The sequence below is a fragment of the Pseudorasbora parva genome, chromosome 3 (assembly GCF_024679245.1).
Source record: "Pseudorasbora parva isolate DD20220531a chromosome 3, ASM2467924v1, whole genome shotgun sequence".
Classification (NCBI taxonomy): domain Eukaryota; kingdom Metazoa; phylum Chordata; class Actinopteri; order Cypriniformes; family Gobionidae; genus Pseudorasbora; species Pseudorasbora parva.
Window position 1 is genome coordinate 60,514,854 of NC_090174.1, and position 17,783 is coordinate 60,532,636.

General features: G+C 38.0%; 1 protein-coding gene across 1 annotated transcript; it reads left to right on the top strand.

Annotated features, from left to right (window-relative positions):
- Nucleotides 1–3,982: 3,982 nt before the first annotated feature.
- Nucleotides 3,983–17,110, top strand: LOC137072129 (C-type lectin domain family 4 member F-like). Its single transcript, XM_067440346.1, has 16 exons — nucleotides 3,983–4,127; nucleotides 5,205–5,291; nucleotides 7,770–7,865; nucleotides 8,027–8,122; nucleotides 8,997–9,104; nucleotides 10,724–10,816; nucleotides 10,914–11,003; nucleotides 11,088–11,186; nucleotides 11,405–11,494; nucleotides 11,706–11,786; nucleotides 11,874–11,972; nucleotides 12,280–12,372; nucleotides 13,611–13,661; nucleotides 15,150–15,301; nucleotides 15,388–15,497; nucleotides 16,765–17,110. Exons 1-16 carry the CDS (start codon nucleotides 4,043–4,045, stop codon nucleotides 16,919–16,921), a joined length of 1,587 nt encoding a protein of 528 aa, XP_067296447.1. The 5' UTR covers nucleotides 3,983–4,042; the 3' UTR covers nucleotides 16,922–17,110.
- Nucleotides 17,111–17,783: the final 673 nt, after the last annotated feature.

Below are 17,783 nucleotides of genomic sequence, written 5' to 3' on the forward strand. Positions count from 1 at the left end.
CGAAGCGCAAGAGACCTCCCCTCCATATTACGCAGGGTTTTTTACGCTCTATACGGCACTTTGACTCCGACTTTTGTTTCATACAATCGTATGATATGGAAACATTACAGGTTCTGTGTTGAATCAGCTGAAAACAGCCGCGAGCATTTGTGTTCATGACAAGGTAAAGTGGAAAACGGCAATACACAAACGCTTCACTTTAGCAGAACCACAACCACAATTTACATTGCAACAGTGAAGAAAAATGGTATTTTGGAAGAAACATTTATTAAAAATGTTGCTATATTACTTCAATTAATATTGCAGAATATAAAACACTTTTATAGAGGCTGTTTTCGTATTTTCTACAGGTGTTTACATTTTTTTTACTTACAAATATAATAGTTTATTATATATGTTTTATATAGCCATATAATGAGGAGCAAGGTTTGTACAGTCTGTTTTTTATCCTGTGACTACCATGATCTTACATTTAAATGAAACTGGCCTACAGTTAAACTATAGTCTATAAAACAGCTTTAAAGTCTGGATCCCATGAATTAAGGACAAAGCTTTTTTCCTCTTTAAACGTTTTATTAACTTTTTTTAATAGATTTAATGAAATTGAATAGCCTCATGAAAGATAGATATCAGTGTCTTACTTAAATGATGTGTTAACTCTTGAAAAATATGATTGGTCAACCCAAAAATGTGATCATTTACTTCCCCTAATGTCATTCCAAACCTAAATGAATTTATTTCTGTGTAGCATAAAATAAAATAATTTGAGTCTGTTTTTTTTGTTCATACAATATTCAAATGGTAGCCTAACCAAAATGGCTTGGTTGCCAACATTCTTCAAAACATCTTCTTTTGTGTTTCAGTCATACAGGTTTGAAATGACACGAGAGTGAGTAAATGATGACAGCATTTAAAAGAAGTCAATTTACTTCACTGCATCCTAGCTGAAAATCATCAGTGCTTTACTGCCAAGGGCATTTCTGTGTGACAAAAAAAGCAATATTAACTGTATCTACATTTGTAGCAAAATCGATAATATCTATCATTATTTGTCCTTGTCCTAGTTTTATTTATATACTCCAATTTAAGGCCCCAACCCCAGCAAAAACATTCACGGGGAACTCATGGGCCGGATGTGCTGGGTATGCCAGAGCCGAATTAGCCCCAGTCCAGCCCTGGAATCGTCTATAAGTTGTTTGTCTTTGTTTGTGTAAAATGCAAATTAAATGCTCTGTTTATCAATGTTGTGCTGTAGTTATGCCGTTCTCCTGGCAACCTCCAAACCCAGACTCCTCCTACTAATACACTGTAAAAAATATATATTTTTAAAGTTACCTGGTTGCCTTAATTTTTTTGTTTATTGAAATTAAAAATTTGAGTTGATACAATGAACATTTTTGAGAATCGACTACCTTTATTCACATATTATGATAAGATTGTAAGGAAGAGGCTGAGGCCGGGTTTGAATCCATGTGCAGAAGTTTTATAGGAAAACAAGCCACAGGAATATCCAAAAGGCAGTAGTCGAGAGGCAGACAGAATGGTCAAACACAATAAACAATCCAAACAGGCAAACAAGTCCAAAGGGGAGTCCAGAAACAGCAATCAAGATAAACAGGCAATTAGTCAAACACGAGGCAAACAGACAATGGATAAACGCTCGGTAAGGCAGAAAGACTGGCAATACTTCGCAAGGTCTGTTTGGCCATGCTACGCTTAAAATGGCTGCCAAACAGGAAGTGACTGTAGAGTGAGCAGAGACAGTGGCCCGCAGTCAGACTTCAGGTGAGGGCTCCCTCTGCTGGCGTGGCATTACAAAGATATTGTAAGCATATTGGGTAATTGTTTTATTTGTGGTGACGCAGTGAAACATGCCAATTATGCTATTTTTAGGATTTATCCAAAAAAAATAATGTGTTTCAGATACAATAATATTTTGAGTTTCTATTTATTAAATCAGGTATCTTCATTGTATCAACTCAAATTTTTAATTTTAATAAACTCAAAATTTTAAGGCAACCAGGTTACTTACTTTTTTAAGCTAAACCAACAAAAAACAACAATATTTTTTACAGCGTATGACTAAATTAATATCTCATTAACCCTTCTCGCTTCAATGTTCAGCAGTCAACAAATTTACACTGTTAATCTGATAAAATAACATCCTGTCATGCAGAAAGGAACCGAATGTCCTTAACATTGTGATTAAAATATATATATATATATATATATATTCAAAAATACCTTAAAATATGTCATTTTTTTAAAAGTATTGTTGGACAGAAGCAGTAAGACGAGGTTCAATGTTTCTGTCCAACAGGCAGTACAGACAGCGAATTCAATGAAAACTAGGTTTTTCATGTAAAATTTCATTTATTGCTATAGGACATAAATTGAACCTTACTGACGGGCTAAAGTTATAATGCTGATGAAGATGAGTCTCCTCTGCACTTACCTGATCTCAACGGCCGGGTGCAGAAGTTTGCTTCACTGCTGCTTCATCTGTGGCTTCTGAAACAGCAGATTTGAAGTTAGTTATGTTACTTCTTTACTTTTACATTTATGCATTTGGCAAAAGCAACTTTTATGCTTTCCCTGCTCAAACCCTTTGGCGGTGCTGCTGTTTGAGCTTCAGGAATGCTGTGTTTTATTAATGAACTTTTTTATGCAACAAAGAGTCCTGACAGGAGTAATGGTGGAGTAATCGCAGGAATAAAGTACATTTAAAATGTTACCATAAAAAAAAAAAATCTTTCACAATATACATTTTTTTAAAATATATTTTTGACTTATTAAATACTTACAAAAGAGACTTTTCTTAAAAAACAATTAAAAAAATGTATTATTCCAAACTTTTGACCAGTAGTGTATTACAAACTAATCATGAATTTATAATACTGTGTGTGCGTGTGTGCGTGCGTGTGTGTGTGTGGAACTTGTATCAAAATAAAAAAATAAACCATTTTGCAACAGGGAAATAAAAAGCTGATGTAGCACTATGTGCAGTGATTTTTCTTTTGGGGGGGGGGGGGGGGGGGGGGATTAGATTGACAAAGAGTCATATGTCATTTATGACATAAAAATTCACAGATTTATGATGTACTCCAACTTGGAGTACATCATAAATCTGTGAATTTTTATGTCATAAATGACATATGACTCTTTGTCAATCTAATCTAATCCACTTTTTAATCTCATAAATGACTGTGATAATAATGACTCTATTTAGATTTTACTACACTGTAAAAAAAATATTGTTGGTTTGTGTTGGTTTAACTTAAAAAAGTAAGTAACCTGGTTGCCTTAAAATTTTGAGTTTATTGAAATTAAAAATTTGAGTTGATACAATGAAGGACATTTGTTTAATAAATAGAAACTCAAAATATTATTGTATCTGAACCACATAAAAAATTGATAAATCATGAAAATAGCACTATTTGGCATGTTTCACTGCGTCATTACAATTAAAACACACAAAATTACCCAATATGCTTACAAAATCTTTTAATAATATTTTAATAAAGGTTGTCGAATCTCAAAAAATGTTCATTGTATTAACTCAAAATTTAATTTCAATGAACTCAAAATTTTAAGGCAACCAGGTAACTTTTTTTCTAAATAATTTTTTACAGTGTATAATGTCATAATTATGATGTTTTAAGTCATTTAAAATTTACCAAAGCATGATTTTTTCTTATGTGACGAATAGTGGTCATAGAAAAAAGTACACACTTTAAAAAGTATTTCTTCACCACATCGTTTATTTGACCATGTGCTCATTCTGGGTAACTGGTGAAGGGTGAAGGTTCAAACCACAGTGAACCTGAGAGAGAACAGATGATGCTGAAAACACTGAGCAAGCAGTTTTAGTCGTTCAGATGCGTTTATTCAGAATAACTTATAGTACACTTTCAGAAAACAACTCGCTATTATTTGGAAAGAGGAACTGAAAGTGCTGTGTGATTATTCACTAATACCCGGTTCTGTTGCCAATGCAGAGGCTGTTTAGGATTCTCTAGGGAGCAAGTTACTGCAAAAGATCATGATGATGTATCAGAAAAGCGATAGTACTGAAGAAATTATGAAAATGGACTTGGAATATGAACGGAAAACTTCATTCAGAAAAGGTTTGCTATGATACTAAATGATATTTGATTCAGAACTTTGTGCTTTTGAGAGAAAGCGTTTTAGTTAGTTGTACTACTAATGCCTGCTAACACTTTATAATCACTTTCACTTTCAATTTATTTACTTTATATACATTATTATATACTGCTTAAAGAAAAGAACATTCAATTCAAATCTGAATAATTATAGCACTTTATTATTCATATTTGAATAACTGAGCTGAACATTGAGGTATGTTTGTTAATTACTATCTATGTGATACCAAATGTTTTTTGATGCCACGCTCTAAAAATGCTGAGTTAAAAACAACCCAAGTTGGGTTGAAATGGACAAAACCAGACATTGGGTTGTTTGAGCCAACTGAATGGACCCATTCAAACAACCCAATTTCTGGGTTTGTCCATTTTTAACCCAACTTGGGTTGTTTTAACCCAGCATTTTTTTAGAGTGCAACATTTTAAACAGTTACGGAGCCCCTAAAGGGACATGGTGATGGAAAAAATATGGGAAAAGTTCTATGTTCCTTTGAAAAACCTTTGATTTCCTACACAAAAATGTCAATCAAGAAAATCTTTGCTCACAAAGAACTCATTTCAAAGCGAACACAAAGTTACTCGGGGGAACACAAAAGCATTGATTCGTATTTATTTACAAAGGTCGATTGTGCCCAGGAGGAAAAACTGCGTAAAATAGGTAATGAGAACGAATCATTGAGACTCATCAGTCTGTGAAACCGGAGGATAATGTATTATTTATTAAGGTAATGATTCATTGTAAAGATACTAATTCAATTGTAAGCGTTGGAGTTTATCCTACAACATCTGATTGGAAGCAGGCATGAAGTGTTTCATAAAACACTTTCCTCATCATATTACACATCAAATTTTACATTTGGCCACATTTCATTCAAGACACACATTTTTATCACTTTATGCTTTCCCTGGGGATTGAACCCATGACTTTGGTGTTGCTGCTGCGTTACTGTTTGAGCTTCAGGAAGGATGTATTGCTTTAAATGCTGATACAAAAATGCATCAGAAATAAAAGATTTCTCATGGTTTGTTGTTTTTCTGCAGGTCGTTCATGCGACAGAAAAACTGGCATCTTTGTGCTTCTAGGAACTGTCTGCATTATTATTATGATGATCCTGACCTCGGTCATCTGTGAGTGGATTAAAGAACATACTTCAAATGTGTTATGTTATAAAAATAATTGTATTTTAGAAAGTGAGTTAGAAAATACATTTCTGATTTAATATAAAAAGGTTTGTTCCCTTTCGATACGGTGCACTTGCATTGCATCAGTGGCTGGCACTTTGGGGGAAACTCCTTTTCAGCGAAATATTGAAGTCTGATTGAATCATGTCTGTGCCAGGATTGGGAGGCCATTCCAGGTGTGTTAGTATGAGTATTGGACATGAGGTTACTTGCTCCAGTTTACTTGCAGACACCTGTTTCAGGGACATAATCCAAACTTTGTTCTTGCATCCTTTTGTTTCAAGTAGAGTTTTCATTAGTGAAGGGTGCCATATAGAAAGTTGTGTCAGCCCAGAGCAAGTCGGGTGAGGAGCTTTGGCTCATCCTCGATCTAAGACATCTTAACCACATTTAAATGAGACGGCTGTTCAGAATGATGACATTGAAGCGAATCCTCTTGCAAATTTGGCAAGAGGTAGACTGGGTAAACCCAGCCTGATCTGCCAGCGATTCGGTTTCGCACAGCAACTCAGTCTGGAAACCTACATTCATTTCTACTGCTTCTGTTACACTTTTGGGGGAACCAATCACAGACTGGCTCATCCACCTGGCACGCTATTGGTGGGTTTAACACAATAACGGATAGAGAAGTGATAGGTCATTGCCCGTTGATCACGCCTCTTGTGGTCTGATTAGTTGAAGGACTATCCAATTGTGTACACTGTTATTTGAATAAGGCTCGTGATCCCACCTCTTGTGCAGTAGAAAATACAAAGTAGACTCCCCAGACCAATGTTCAATCTAAAATTGAGCTTGGTCTGGTGATAGCCAGACAAGGCAAGAGGATTAGTTCTTATCAGTGGATCTGAAAGATGCATTGATCACAGACCATTCTTGAGATTTGCGTTTGAGGTGGTAGCTTACCAATACACTGTCCTTACATTCAGACTGTCTCTGGGACGTCACACATTTACAAAGTGTGTGGATGCGGCAATCTCCTCGCTGAGACGGAGGGTAATACATGGGTGTGTCAGAGTTTTGGACCCTTGGAAAATGCCCTATCCGTATCGGGATCTGGGGATGCGATGGCAGACCAGCATTCGGCTCCTTGTCGAGCCGAGAGACATCAGCTGCCTGAAATTATGGCAGTTTTTCTGGCTCTCAAAGCTTTCCTGTCAGAACTAAAGGGGCACCGCGTCTTGGTCCGTTCGGACAATTTGATGTGGTAGCTTACATAAACATCCAGGGGGGACTCAGGTCACTTGTGGGCACAGAACAACCTTTGCCCAGGCAGAGGCAGACTTAACCAGGGATCAGACATCCAGAACTGTCCCTTAATGGAGTATCTCCAGGGGAATGGAGACTCCACCTCCAGGCGGTTCAGATGATCTGGAATGTCTTCGAGCGAGCAGAGGTCAACCTCTTCACCTAAGAAGAGAACTCTCACTGTCCAATAGTCTCCCACAAGTGGCCCAGATTGTATCTGTATGGCTTTGCCCAATACCTCTGCTTCCTCAGGTCATCAGACGAATCAGGAAAGGGCAGATGCAACCAGTCATGGTTCCCCGAGATGCAGCTGCTGTCAGTAACCCATTGGCCAATGAATGACTTGATATACTCTAAAAATTGGTGCTATTTGGCAGTAAAAGTGGTTCTTGGCTTGTAATCATAGGGGAACCACTTTTGGTGCCAAATAGCACCATATCTTTAAAGGTGCTCTACAGCACCTTTGTCAAATGGTGCCATGTAGAACCCATAAGAGGTGCCATATCACGTTTTATTTCTTCCTTAATAATGGTGCTAAACGGCCAAATGATTACAAGCCAAATAACCACTTTTAGTACTATATAGCACTGTTTTTTAGTGTATAGTGAGGTTCCTAAAGGGGGCCAGAAGGCTAAATCTGCCTCATCCCCATGGTGGGCATGCCCCAAGGGCTATCACTGGTCCTCTGGGTATTTTTCACCCTAGTGTTGACCCATGAATAGCCTGTTAAGGGCCTTGAGTGCCCTGGGCTCAAAGAATGAGCTTCTGTTCTATGCTTGTAGCACAGTGCTATTGGATTGCATTCCCCAAAGTGTCAGCAAGTGACACAATGTGAGGGAACCGTATCAAAAAGGAATGTCTTGGTTACTCACTTAACCTTGGTTCCCTGAGGTAAGGGGAACGAGCATGGGATAGCTGGCCGTGCTATTAGTCGATGTATTGAGCTCATCAGTTTAAAGATTCTGATGAAATGGCATTCAGCGCCAACTTATATAGGCAGATGGCTCCGCCCATTTTGGGGGAATGAAATGCCATTTGTCTCTGCAAGTGCACAGACGTGATTCAATCATGATTCAGTATTTTAGAGGAAAGGAGTTTCCCCCCAAAGGTACAGCAACTGATTCAATGCTCGTTCCTATAAACTGAGGTTACGTAAGTAACAGAGGTTTTCACTCACAGTTTTTCATCAACAAAGAACATTCTCATTGCTGGAGAGTTGGATGGACATTCATCGTTCCAACCGAACTTCAGTCAAACCTGATCTTCAGATCACAGGTGAAAACATAGATCCTTTTTTTTTTTTTTATCAAGCACTATTTCTTATATTTGAACAGATTTAAATGTTCATTAAAATCCCCCGAAACCAACACATGAATATGATTCATCTTTTTTTTTTTATTTGTAATGACAGGACTTGTTTTACTTCTTTTTCACAGAGCGCCAGCAGGATCTGTTACACAATGAAGTGAAGAGTCTGATGAACAGTTTGAGTTCTTCTGTATCAGCGCTGACATCCAAACTAAATGATGCAGGTCAGGGGAGATGGGGTTGATTTGGGTTCGGAGCTGTAAGTGAGTCTGGGGTCACCATATTTTGATTACCGAAAACCTAGACACTCTGCAATGAGATAATCAAATGATACTCGAAGTTTACTTAAAGATACCGTATTCGTTTCAATACATTTAAAAAGTATGCCCCCTCTGTATGGATAGACAATTGTTATATTACAAAAAAAACTTTATAACCAAAATGTCGATGTCCTGGGGAAACAGTATATGTCCTGGAATGTCCAGGTGACCAATCACTTATTTGGTCACCCTATAAGTGAGAGAAGGTCCTTAATGGTCCGCCTGTGATCGTGCTTGTGGAAACATGCTCATGTGAATAGCCCTTATATACTTTGTTTTGTTTTATGTTTGTTTCTTTTCCTCACTGGAATTCCTCCACAACTTGTCATTCAACATTAGAGCACCCCTCCCAGGCTGAATTAGTCAAGTCACCTTTATTTATATAGTGCTTTTTTACTATACAGATTGTTTTAAAAGCATCTTAACAGTGATAACAGGAAACTGATGCAACACAATTTATTTCGGCTGTACAGCGCACTGAAGAAAACAGTGATGTCATTGTCCAGCTCAGTTCAATTCTCATACAATAGTGTCAATGTGTGCAGATCAGTAATATAATTGAATATTTATTGTTCCCAACTAAGCAAGCCAAAGGCAATAGAGGTGATGTGACAAGAAACCAAAACTCCTTGCCACAACCTCTGCCAAAAGAGTTAAGACTTACAAAATGTATCTGTCCTACCTAATTTCTAGTCAGGGATGCTACTGTTTAAAGGAGACAACCATAAGAAATACTTTTATTTAATATACGTATATTATATTATTTTTCCTTTCACAGTTGGCAACCAGGAGCAGAAACAGACTGAAACACAAAAATTATTAGACAATTTGAAATCAGCTGTTACTTCTCTACAGTCTGATCTACAAAACAAGCAGCGTGACTTTGGTAAGAAATTAATATGAATTTTGCATTTAATATAGTTATTTAACGAATTATAAGACCTAATAGCTATGCACTCTTTATTTAAAATATATTATTTGGTTATGAGTGGATGCATGTGAGCTCAGAAAGCTTAATCCTATTGGGACACATTCAAATCTCAGCATGTTTTGTCTTATTGGAGACATTTTTTATTTCCAAGGAATTTCATTTACAAGGAATGATATAGGGGAAAGTATTAAATCTTAAAGTTTATTTATCTTAAATGTTAATCATTATTAACACTGGTTAACTTATTCTAACATTAGCTGATGTACTGTGAACTAACATGAATATGAATGTTTTATTAAAGAACATTAAAGGTTAAGTAAGCGATTTCTGAGAAACACTGTTGAAAGTTGATCAGACCGAGCTCCACTCATGATGGGGTAGGAGAGAAAGTAAGCCAATCAATCAGCAGTAGGGGGCGTGTCCACTTAGGATGGGGAGGAGAAAAAGTAAGCCAATCAATCAGCAGTAGGGGGCGTGTCCACTTAGGATGGGGAGGAGAAAAAGTAAGCCAATCAATCAGCAGTAGGGGGCGTGTCCACTTAGGATAGGGAGGAGAAAAAGTAAGCCAATCAATCAGCAGTAGGGGGTGTGTCCACATATGAGGGGGAGGAAAGTGAGCCAATCAATCAGCAGTAGGGGGCGTGTCCACTCATGATGGGGGAGGAGATAGAGTGAGCCAATAAATCAGCAGTAGGGGGCGTGTCCACTCATGATGGGAAGGAGAGAAAATGAGCCAATCAATCAACAGTAGGGAGGGTGTCCACCCATGATAGGGGACGAGATAGAGTGAGCAAGAGTGAGATTTGAAGACCGCTGAAAGAGAGATGGCTGAGAGACATTACCAAATAGAAAAGCTCAGAGGAATATCACTGGAAAAAGAGAGGTTATGATCATGGAAGGACTTTAGGGTTATGATCAGACAAGAGCTTTAGGACCCACGTTAATAAAAGCTTTCCATGATGGAGAGACCCACGCTGAAAGGCCTTAAAACAGACGCTGAGATTGCATTTCTGCTTTATGCGTAACATTGGTTTTGCTGTTTGATCAAGATATGCTGTTGTTGTAATGTTAGCTATAGCAGCAGGACAATTTTGAGTGCCATTGTTTGTCTGGAGCTGCTGGCAACTAACAATGAACTCTTGCTTTACTCTTGTGTACTGTATGTTCATTTTTCTTGTTATGTGTTCGTCATCTTTGCTTTATTTTTCACAAAACATTATTTTGCTTCGCTTCAGCTATGATAAAGGGACATCAACTCTTTGGGTGCGGAGCTATGAATGGAGGGGTGTGTTTGTTTGGGTAAATTAAAATATCAACAGTGTTTCTCAGATATTGCTTAATGCACCTTTAACAAAGGTTAAATGCTGTAAAAGGAGATGAAACTGATCAGGAAGTTTATTTTAAAAGCAACCATTAGTGGTAGAAGTGATAGTTCTACTATATTTGTAAAAAGGAGTCGGATTTGCAGCAAAGTTCTTTTCTAACTTGATTATGTATTTTTATATTTTCTCATCCACAAAGCCATTATTGCTATGCTCAGTGATCATCCTGATTATTTTTGTCTTGTGTTAAAGAGTCTCTGTCGAGCTCAATGAGTGACCTGAAGAGTTCAGTGTCAGATCTCACTTCATCTGTCGCATCTCTTTCTTCTCAAATTCAAGTCATCAGTAAGTAGACCAAACATTACATGCACAAAACAGCACTCGGTTCAAGAGTCCAGTAATGCACACACTCTACCCACACATCTACACTTCTTTTCCACAGAGCAGGATGAGTCGCTCACAGAAGTGAAGAGTTCGATGAACAACTTGAGTTCTGCTGTATCAGCGCTGACAGCACAACTGAATGATGCAGGTGTCGAAATCTTTTAATTATTTCACATTATTATTGTCTTCTGTGGATTGAAGAAGTTTTAAAACGGCAACCCTTTTCTCTTAGTTAACAAGCAGGACCAAAAACAGACTGAATCAGAACGATCGCTGGACAGTTTGAAGTCATCCATACAGACTGATCAACAGAACAAACAGCGTAACATTGGTGAGTCAGAAACATGAAATAAATAAAACAGCTATATTGAGATATTCATAGAAGCATGAATGCATATAAGTGTGGATATTATTATAGGATTTCATATAATGATTGTATTATGCAATTCTATAACTGTTCAGATTGAAAATGACTCTAAACTCCAATATGCACACAGTGATCTTGCTGATCCAGATTCATTTATTAATGGCTTTTCTCTCCTGTTAAAGAGACTCTGTCGAGCTCACTGAGTGTCCTGAAGAGTTCAGTGTCAGATCTCACTTCATCTGTCGGATCTCTTTCCTCTCAACTATCCGTCAGTGAGTAGACCCTACATTACATGTGCAATACATTCGACTACACTACAGTCAGAGTGTGAATTATGGATTAGGGCGGTTTGAACCTCCCAAACGTCAACATAACAAAAGTATTTAGCAATCTGAAGTCAACAGGTTGTGTTAATAGCATTACACTATTACATAAGTCTACTATATTCAACATCTAAATACAACATCTACTTCTTTTCCACAGTGCTGGAGATGAATATGAAGAGTTTGAATGACAGTTTGAATTCTGCAGTATCAACGTTGACATCCAAACTGAATGATGCGGGTGTGGAAATCATTTAATAATCTCACATAATTTGTGTTATCTGTGTATTGAAGAAGATTATTTTAACTGCATCCTCTTTTCTTCCAGTTAAGAAGCAGGACCAGAAACAGAATGAAACAGAACAATCACTGGACAGTTTGAAGTCATCCATACAGACTGATCAACAGAACAAACAGCGTGACTTCGGTGAGTCAGACTCATAATAAATTGGCTAATATTGGAAGTGTAACGGAGGCCAACTAGTAGTTGCAGCCTTTAGCCTCCTTGTTAGAGTGTCAAATCATGCCGACGGACCCGGGTTTCTAGTCCCTCTTGGTGCAGGTGGTTCGAACAGGAGGGGTTACAGAAGCATAACTATATACATGTTTGTATGCAATTATGGACTTGCATAGTATAATTTAAGCCTGTCTCAATACAAATGTTGACATAAACTCTTATGGACTGAATAATCTTGCTGATATATCATATTAACGGCTTTCATCTCATGTTAAAGAGTCTCTGTTGAGCTCATTGAGTGTCCTGAAGAGTTCAGTGTCGGATCTCTCTTCATCTGTCGCATCTCTTTCCTCTCAACAACAGGCCTCTGGTGAGTTATACATTCACAGTTCTCGATAATGTAATTATTGCAATGATATTGTAATATTGTTCTCAATTGAATCTACTGAATTCATCTCTTTTTTAGTTGAATAAAGACAGGATTTTTAGAAATATGATCACAACTCTCCCCTTTCTTGAACATACAATTACTCAACAGTTATACTCTTTTTAAAGGGGGGGGGGGGGGTGAAATGCTGTTTCATGCATACTGAGCTTTTTACACTGTTAAAGACTTGGATTCCCATCCAAAACATAGACAAAGTTTCAAAAACTAATGTTGGACGTTTGATGGAGTATTTCTGTGTCAAAAATACTCCTTCCGGGTTCTCACAAGTTCCAGAGAGTTTTGGAGTCGAGTTTTCGAGTATGGGTCGGTTTGGCATTAATAGAGCGGAAGGTCCTTGTACGGGCCGTACGGGCTCTTCTCCCGGTAGGGTGTGCGCGCGAGCGAGAGAGGAAATGAACGCCCATAAACACTCGCTCAGATGCAGATCCACTCGTCCGTGAACACCGTGACGCGCCGCTCTCCCGTTTCACTTTATTCCTATGGGTGATATCAACGCTTCAGCACATTCCCGGAAGGCAGCGCTGCATTTGAACCGATTTGAACGCAGAAATGACGGGAAGCTTCACAACATTGCGGATTTCCACGGTTAATGCTGTCACAGGACTTCACCAAATCATACCAAAGACAGTTTATCAGATGCACGTCTCCATAAATAACGTGTTGATGTTTTCACCCCAGAATTAGTCATGTAGGAAACTTCCAGTTCTAGAGCAGGTGCCCAGAACAACATACTGTCACTCTCCCTGGGATGCCCGTTGCACACCTTCAATACTGATCTGTCACACAGAATACCACGCACATACACACACACACACACACAGATTCTCAAAGGTTGACCAGAACATTTCCCAAAACATACTGATAACATGCTTTCTCTCACTAAGAGGTACAGTCAATATTCAGTTTCTTTGGTGTTTTAATAAAAGGAAATAATATAAAAAGGAAAGACAAATCCATATTTTAATCTCTGGACGCCGGGATAAATGAGTAAGCACAGTTACTGCACTCCTGACATGGGCCAGACCCTCAGTCACTCCTCAGAGACCAAACAGAAACTTTAGAAAACACACATTAAGAAACTATTGATTAAGTAATATCCTAATGTGGATTTCAGAATCCGCACCCTTCACTAGCATGTGTTTTTTCTTGTTGTATTCTAGAGGAGAGAGTGCTGAACGCGCTGAAGGATCTGAAATCTAACAAAACAGCAGGTACTGCATCTACAGTTTTCACAGCAAAGCCATAGAGAGAAGAACCATTTTTGCTTCCTCAAAGAACCTTTCAGTGAATATTTTTTATTAGTGTTAAGAACATTGTAAAAAATCTAAAGAACAATTTTACACTATCATGATTTTTTTGTGGAATGGAAAGATTCCATGGATGTTAAAGGGGACCTATTATGCAGAATTTACTTTTATAAGATGTTTGAACACAGGTGTGTGTCCACATTGTGTGAGAACAACCAGCCTATAATGGTAAAAATCCACTCACTCACTTTTTTTTTAATAATTCCCAGTTGTGCTACCTAATGTTTTAATGGTAGGAAGCAAAATCTGATAAGGTAGTACAAATCGACAGATTCCGACGGACAAATTGACAGAGTATGTCAGCATATGAGTGGTTGAAGCTCCGCCCTCTTCTTGAAAGGGGGCTAGGAGAACCAGATATTTTGCCTTTAAAGGGATAACACAAAAATGGCGCATTTTTAACATGGTATAAAAAATGCATGCTAAAACTTCATATACACACTCTGGGGACATCAGATACTTATTTTACATCTTGTATTGAAATTGGTTTTCATGTAACTTGAGATGCCAATAAAGAACCTTTACATTTAAAGGGTTAGTTCACCCAAAAATTAAATGTCTGTCATTAACTCCTCCCCCTAATGTCGTTCCACACCCGTAAGACCTCCGTTCATCTTCACACACAGTTTAAGATATTTTATATTTAGTCCGAGAGCGTATGCAAGTGTATGCACACTATACTGTCCATGTCTAGAAAGGGAATAAAAACATCATCACAGTAGTCCATATGAGACATCAGTGGGTTAGTTAGAGTCTCTTGAAGCAGAGAAAATACATGTGGGTCCAAAAATAACACATACTGCGACTTTATTCAGCATTGTCTTCTCTTCCGGGTTTGTTTTCAATCCTCAAATAAAGATTCGAACGGTTATGAATCAGTGTATTGATTCATGATTCGGATCGCCAGTGTCACGTGATTTCAGCAGTTTGACACGCAATCCAAATCATGAATCAATCCGCTGATTCATAACCGTTCGAATCTTTATTTGAGGCTTGAAAACAAACGAGAAGACAATGCTGAATAAAGTCGTAGTTTTTGTTATTTTTGGACCCAAATGTATTTCCGATGCTTCAAGAGACTCTAATTAACCCACTGATGTCTCATATGGACTACTGTGATGATGTTTTTATTCCCTTTCTGGACATGGACAGTATAGTGTGCATACACTTGCATACGCTCTCGGACTAAATAAATATCTTAAACTGTGTGTGAAGATGAACGGAGGTCTTACGGGTGTCGAACGACATCAGGGTGAGGAGTTAATGACACAAATTTAATTTTTGGGTGAACTAACCCTTTAGCACTACTTTATGTGGTAAAATCTGCTGTATATTCATTCCTCTCATTCATATCTCTTTTTTGCATCTTTTCTCTCTCTCTCTCTGGCACAGACATCCCTGTAACCTGTAAATCTGGCTGGATATCGTACAAAAGGAGCTGTTTCTTGTTCTCTAGTGTTCAACTCAACTGGGCTGCGGCACGAGATTACTGCAAAGAACGGGGCGCGTTACTCCTAAAAATACAAGAGGACGACATGGAGTGGGTGTGTAAAGTTTATGGCATGTGCATGTAATTGTATTTTGATTTCTTTTCTTTTTTTAAACTCTGTTTCTGTCTTACCCCCCCAAGGAATTTCTGAACAACCATACCATACCCACACACTACTGGGTTGGTCTAACGGATCAGACCACAGGCCAGTGGAGATGGGCGGATGACACTCCTTACACCATGATCACAGAGTGAGCTGATTCAAGCATTATTCACCATCTCATATGAAAAGAGCTTGATTCACAAAAACATTTCTTAGCAAGCATGCACTAAAATAGCATACATTTCAATTTACATTTGACTAGAGGTTAAGAAAAATGTTGGCCTCAAGATGGCGTTAATCCTATATATGATTTAATTTTATCCACTTAAAGGGTTAGTTTACCCAAAAATGAAAATTATTTCATTAATTACTCACCTTCATGTCGTTGGACACCTGTAACACCTTCGTTCATCTTCAGAACATAAATGAAGATATTTTTGTTGAAAGCTGATGGCTGAGAAAGGCTTCAGAAAGGCCTCCATTGGGATTCAGTACATTTCGACTGACCCAATCACAAGACCCATAAAGGCACTAAAGACTTCCTTACAAAGTCCATCTCACTACAGTGGCTGTACAATAATTGTACCAAGCGGCGAGAACAGTTTTTGTGCGCAAAAAAAATCAAAATGATGACTTTATCTGCCAAGATATTGTCTTCCGTGTAGGTCTCGGACGTAAACTCACGTGATAGCGACTCCTCCTCTTCCGGGTCATGTATTCGCTATGATCCGAACGGCGGAGCTGCGTCATATTCTCGCACATGCGTCGAGTTCACGTCAATAATTTGGTGGATTATATCGTTATTTTGATTTTCGTCGCATTGTAAAATTATTGTACAGCCACTGTAGTGAGATGGACTTTGTAAGGAAGTCTTTAGTGCCTTTATGGGAAGTCGGGAAAGGTCTAGTGTTTAAAGTTTCATTACAAGCTGTTCGCACATTGGCAGAATAGAAGAATAACTACGTTCAGTAAACTGTAAAACTGTTTGACCTACAAACCACTGTGTTTACGATTATGATTATTAAAATAATGCAATAACAAATTTGCAATATCAAGCAGCATAACAGATTGTGTTTGAACAGGAAGCCTCGCACATTCAAGTCAGAATTGGCCACGCCACACTTTATTTAAAATAAGGTGGATAACGGATAATAATTTTACAATTATTCCCCATTGTAATCATGAATAGAAAAAAAGAATCAGAGATAATGTACTTCAAGCTTTTGTTTGTCAAGTAAAAGCATCTTGCCTTAAACAAAACCTTTATCTGTTTAAATATTTGTTGTTGTTGGTGGTGGTGGTGGGATTAAACTTATAAAATGTATAAAATGAACTTTAGATCTGATGTGATGCCAGAAAGTTGTCCTATATTCAGATAGAAGTGTGTGAGATTTGTTGATTGGCATTATTCACAGACGCTGGAATCCCGGGCAGCCGGATGACTGGAGAAGTCACGGTCTGGGAGACAAAGGAGAGGAAGGAGAGGACTGTGCGCAGATTACATATAGTGGGAAACTAAATGACAACCACTGTTCTGTCAAAATGAGATTCATTTGCAGAGTGCAGTACTGAACCTGAGAACAGCTGGGGTGCAGGGCCATCAACATGACAAGGATATGTGAAATATTTTATAGTTCAATACTTTGAACAGTATTTAGATGTTTATTACACTGTAAAGACAGCAAAAGCAAACCATAAATCCTCTCTTGCTTTTCTGTGTTTATTTACCATTTAAATTCAAATAAAAATATTTCACAAGTAGTTGTCTGCTTTCTGTTGTTCTGACCAAACCTGTTAGAGGTTAAGAAATAGTAGTATTATCCCCACACTAAATGTACATTCCTGTAGCTGAACAGTAGAGTTATTAGCAGGGCTGTTTTTAGGCAAAGTCAAACTAGGCACCAATAAGCACATATCTGGCTCTAGATTTTTGTGTGTAAAGGCTGTCACGGCCACCCTAAAATGCTATTGGATCCCTCACAAGTTCCCCCACACTATTGGATCAGAGTACTGTAAATCTGACGATTCCTATATGCCTTTGGATCAGACTAGGCTGTCAATTACTGTCAAAAGTTTATGTTTGGAGCTCTCAACACCATTAGATCAAAGAGCTCTTTTTTTAACCATATAATAAAGCTAAATTCAAGCTAAAGGCACGTCTAATGTCAAAGGCTAAAAACATCTCTGAGATTAATCGCTACAGAAGTTGAATCACTGCCTCCTCCAGAACTGTCAGAAAAAAAAGGTACATTGCTGTCACTGGGGTGGTACCCTAAGGTACAAAACCAAAAAGGTACTAATATGTACCTTTAAGGTACTACTATGCACTCTTAAAGTACTGATATGTACCTTTTAAGGTATTAAAATGTACCATTTAGGGTTAGTAAGGTACAAAGATGTACCTTTTTTCTTTTGTACCTTAGGGTACCGCCCC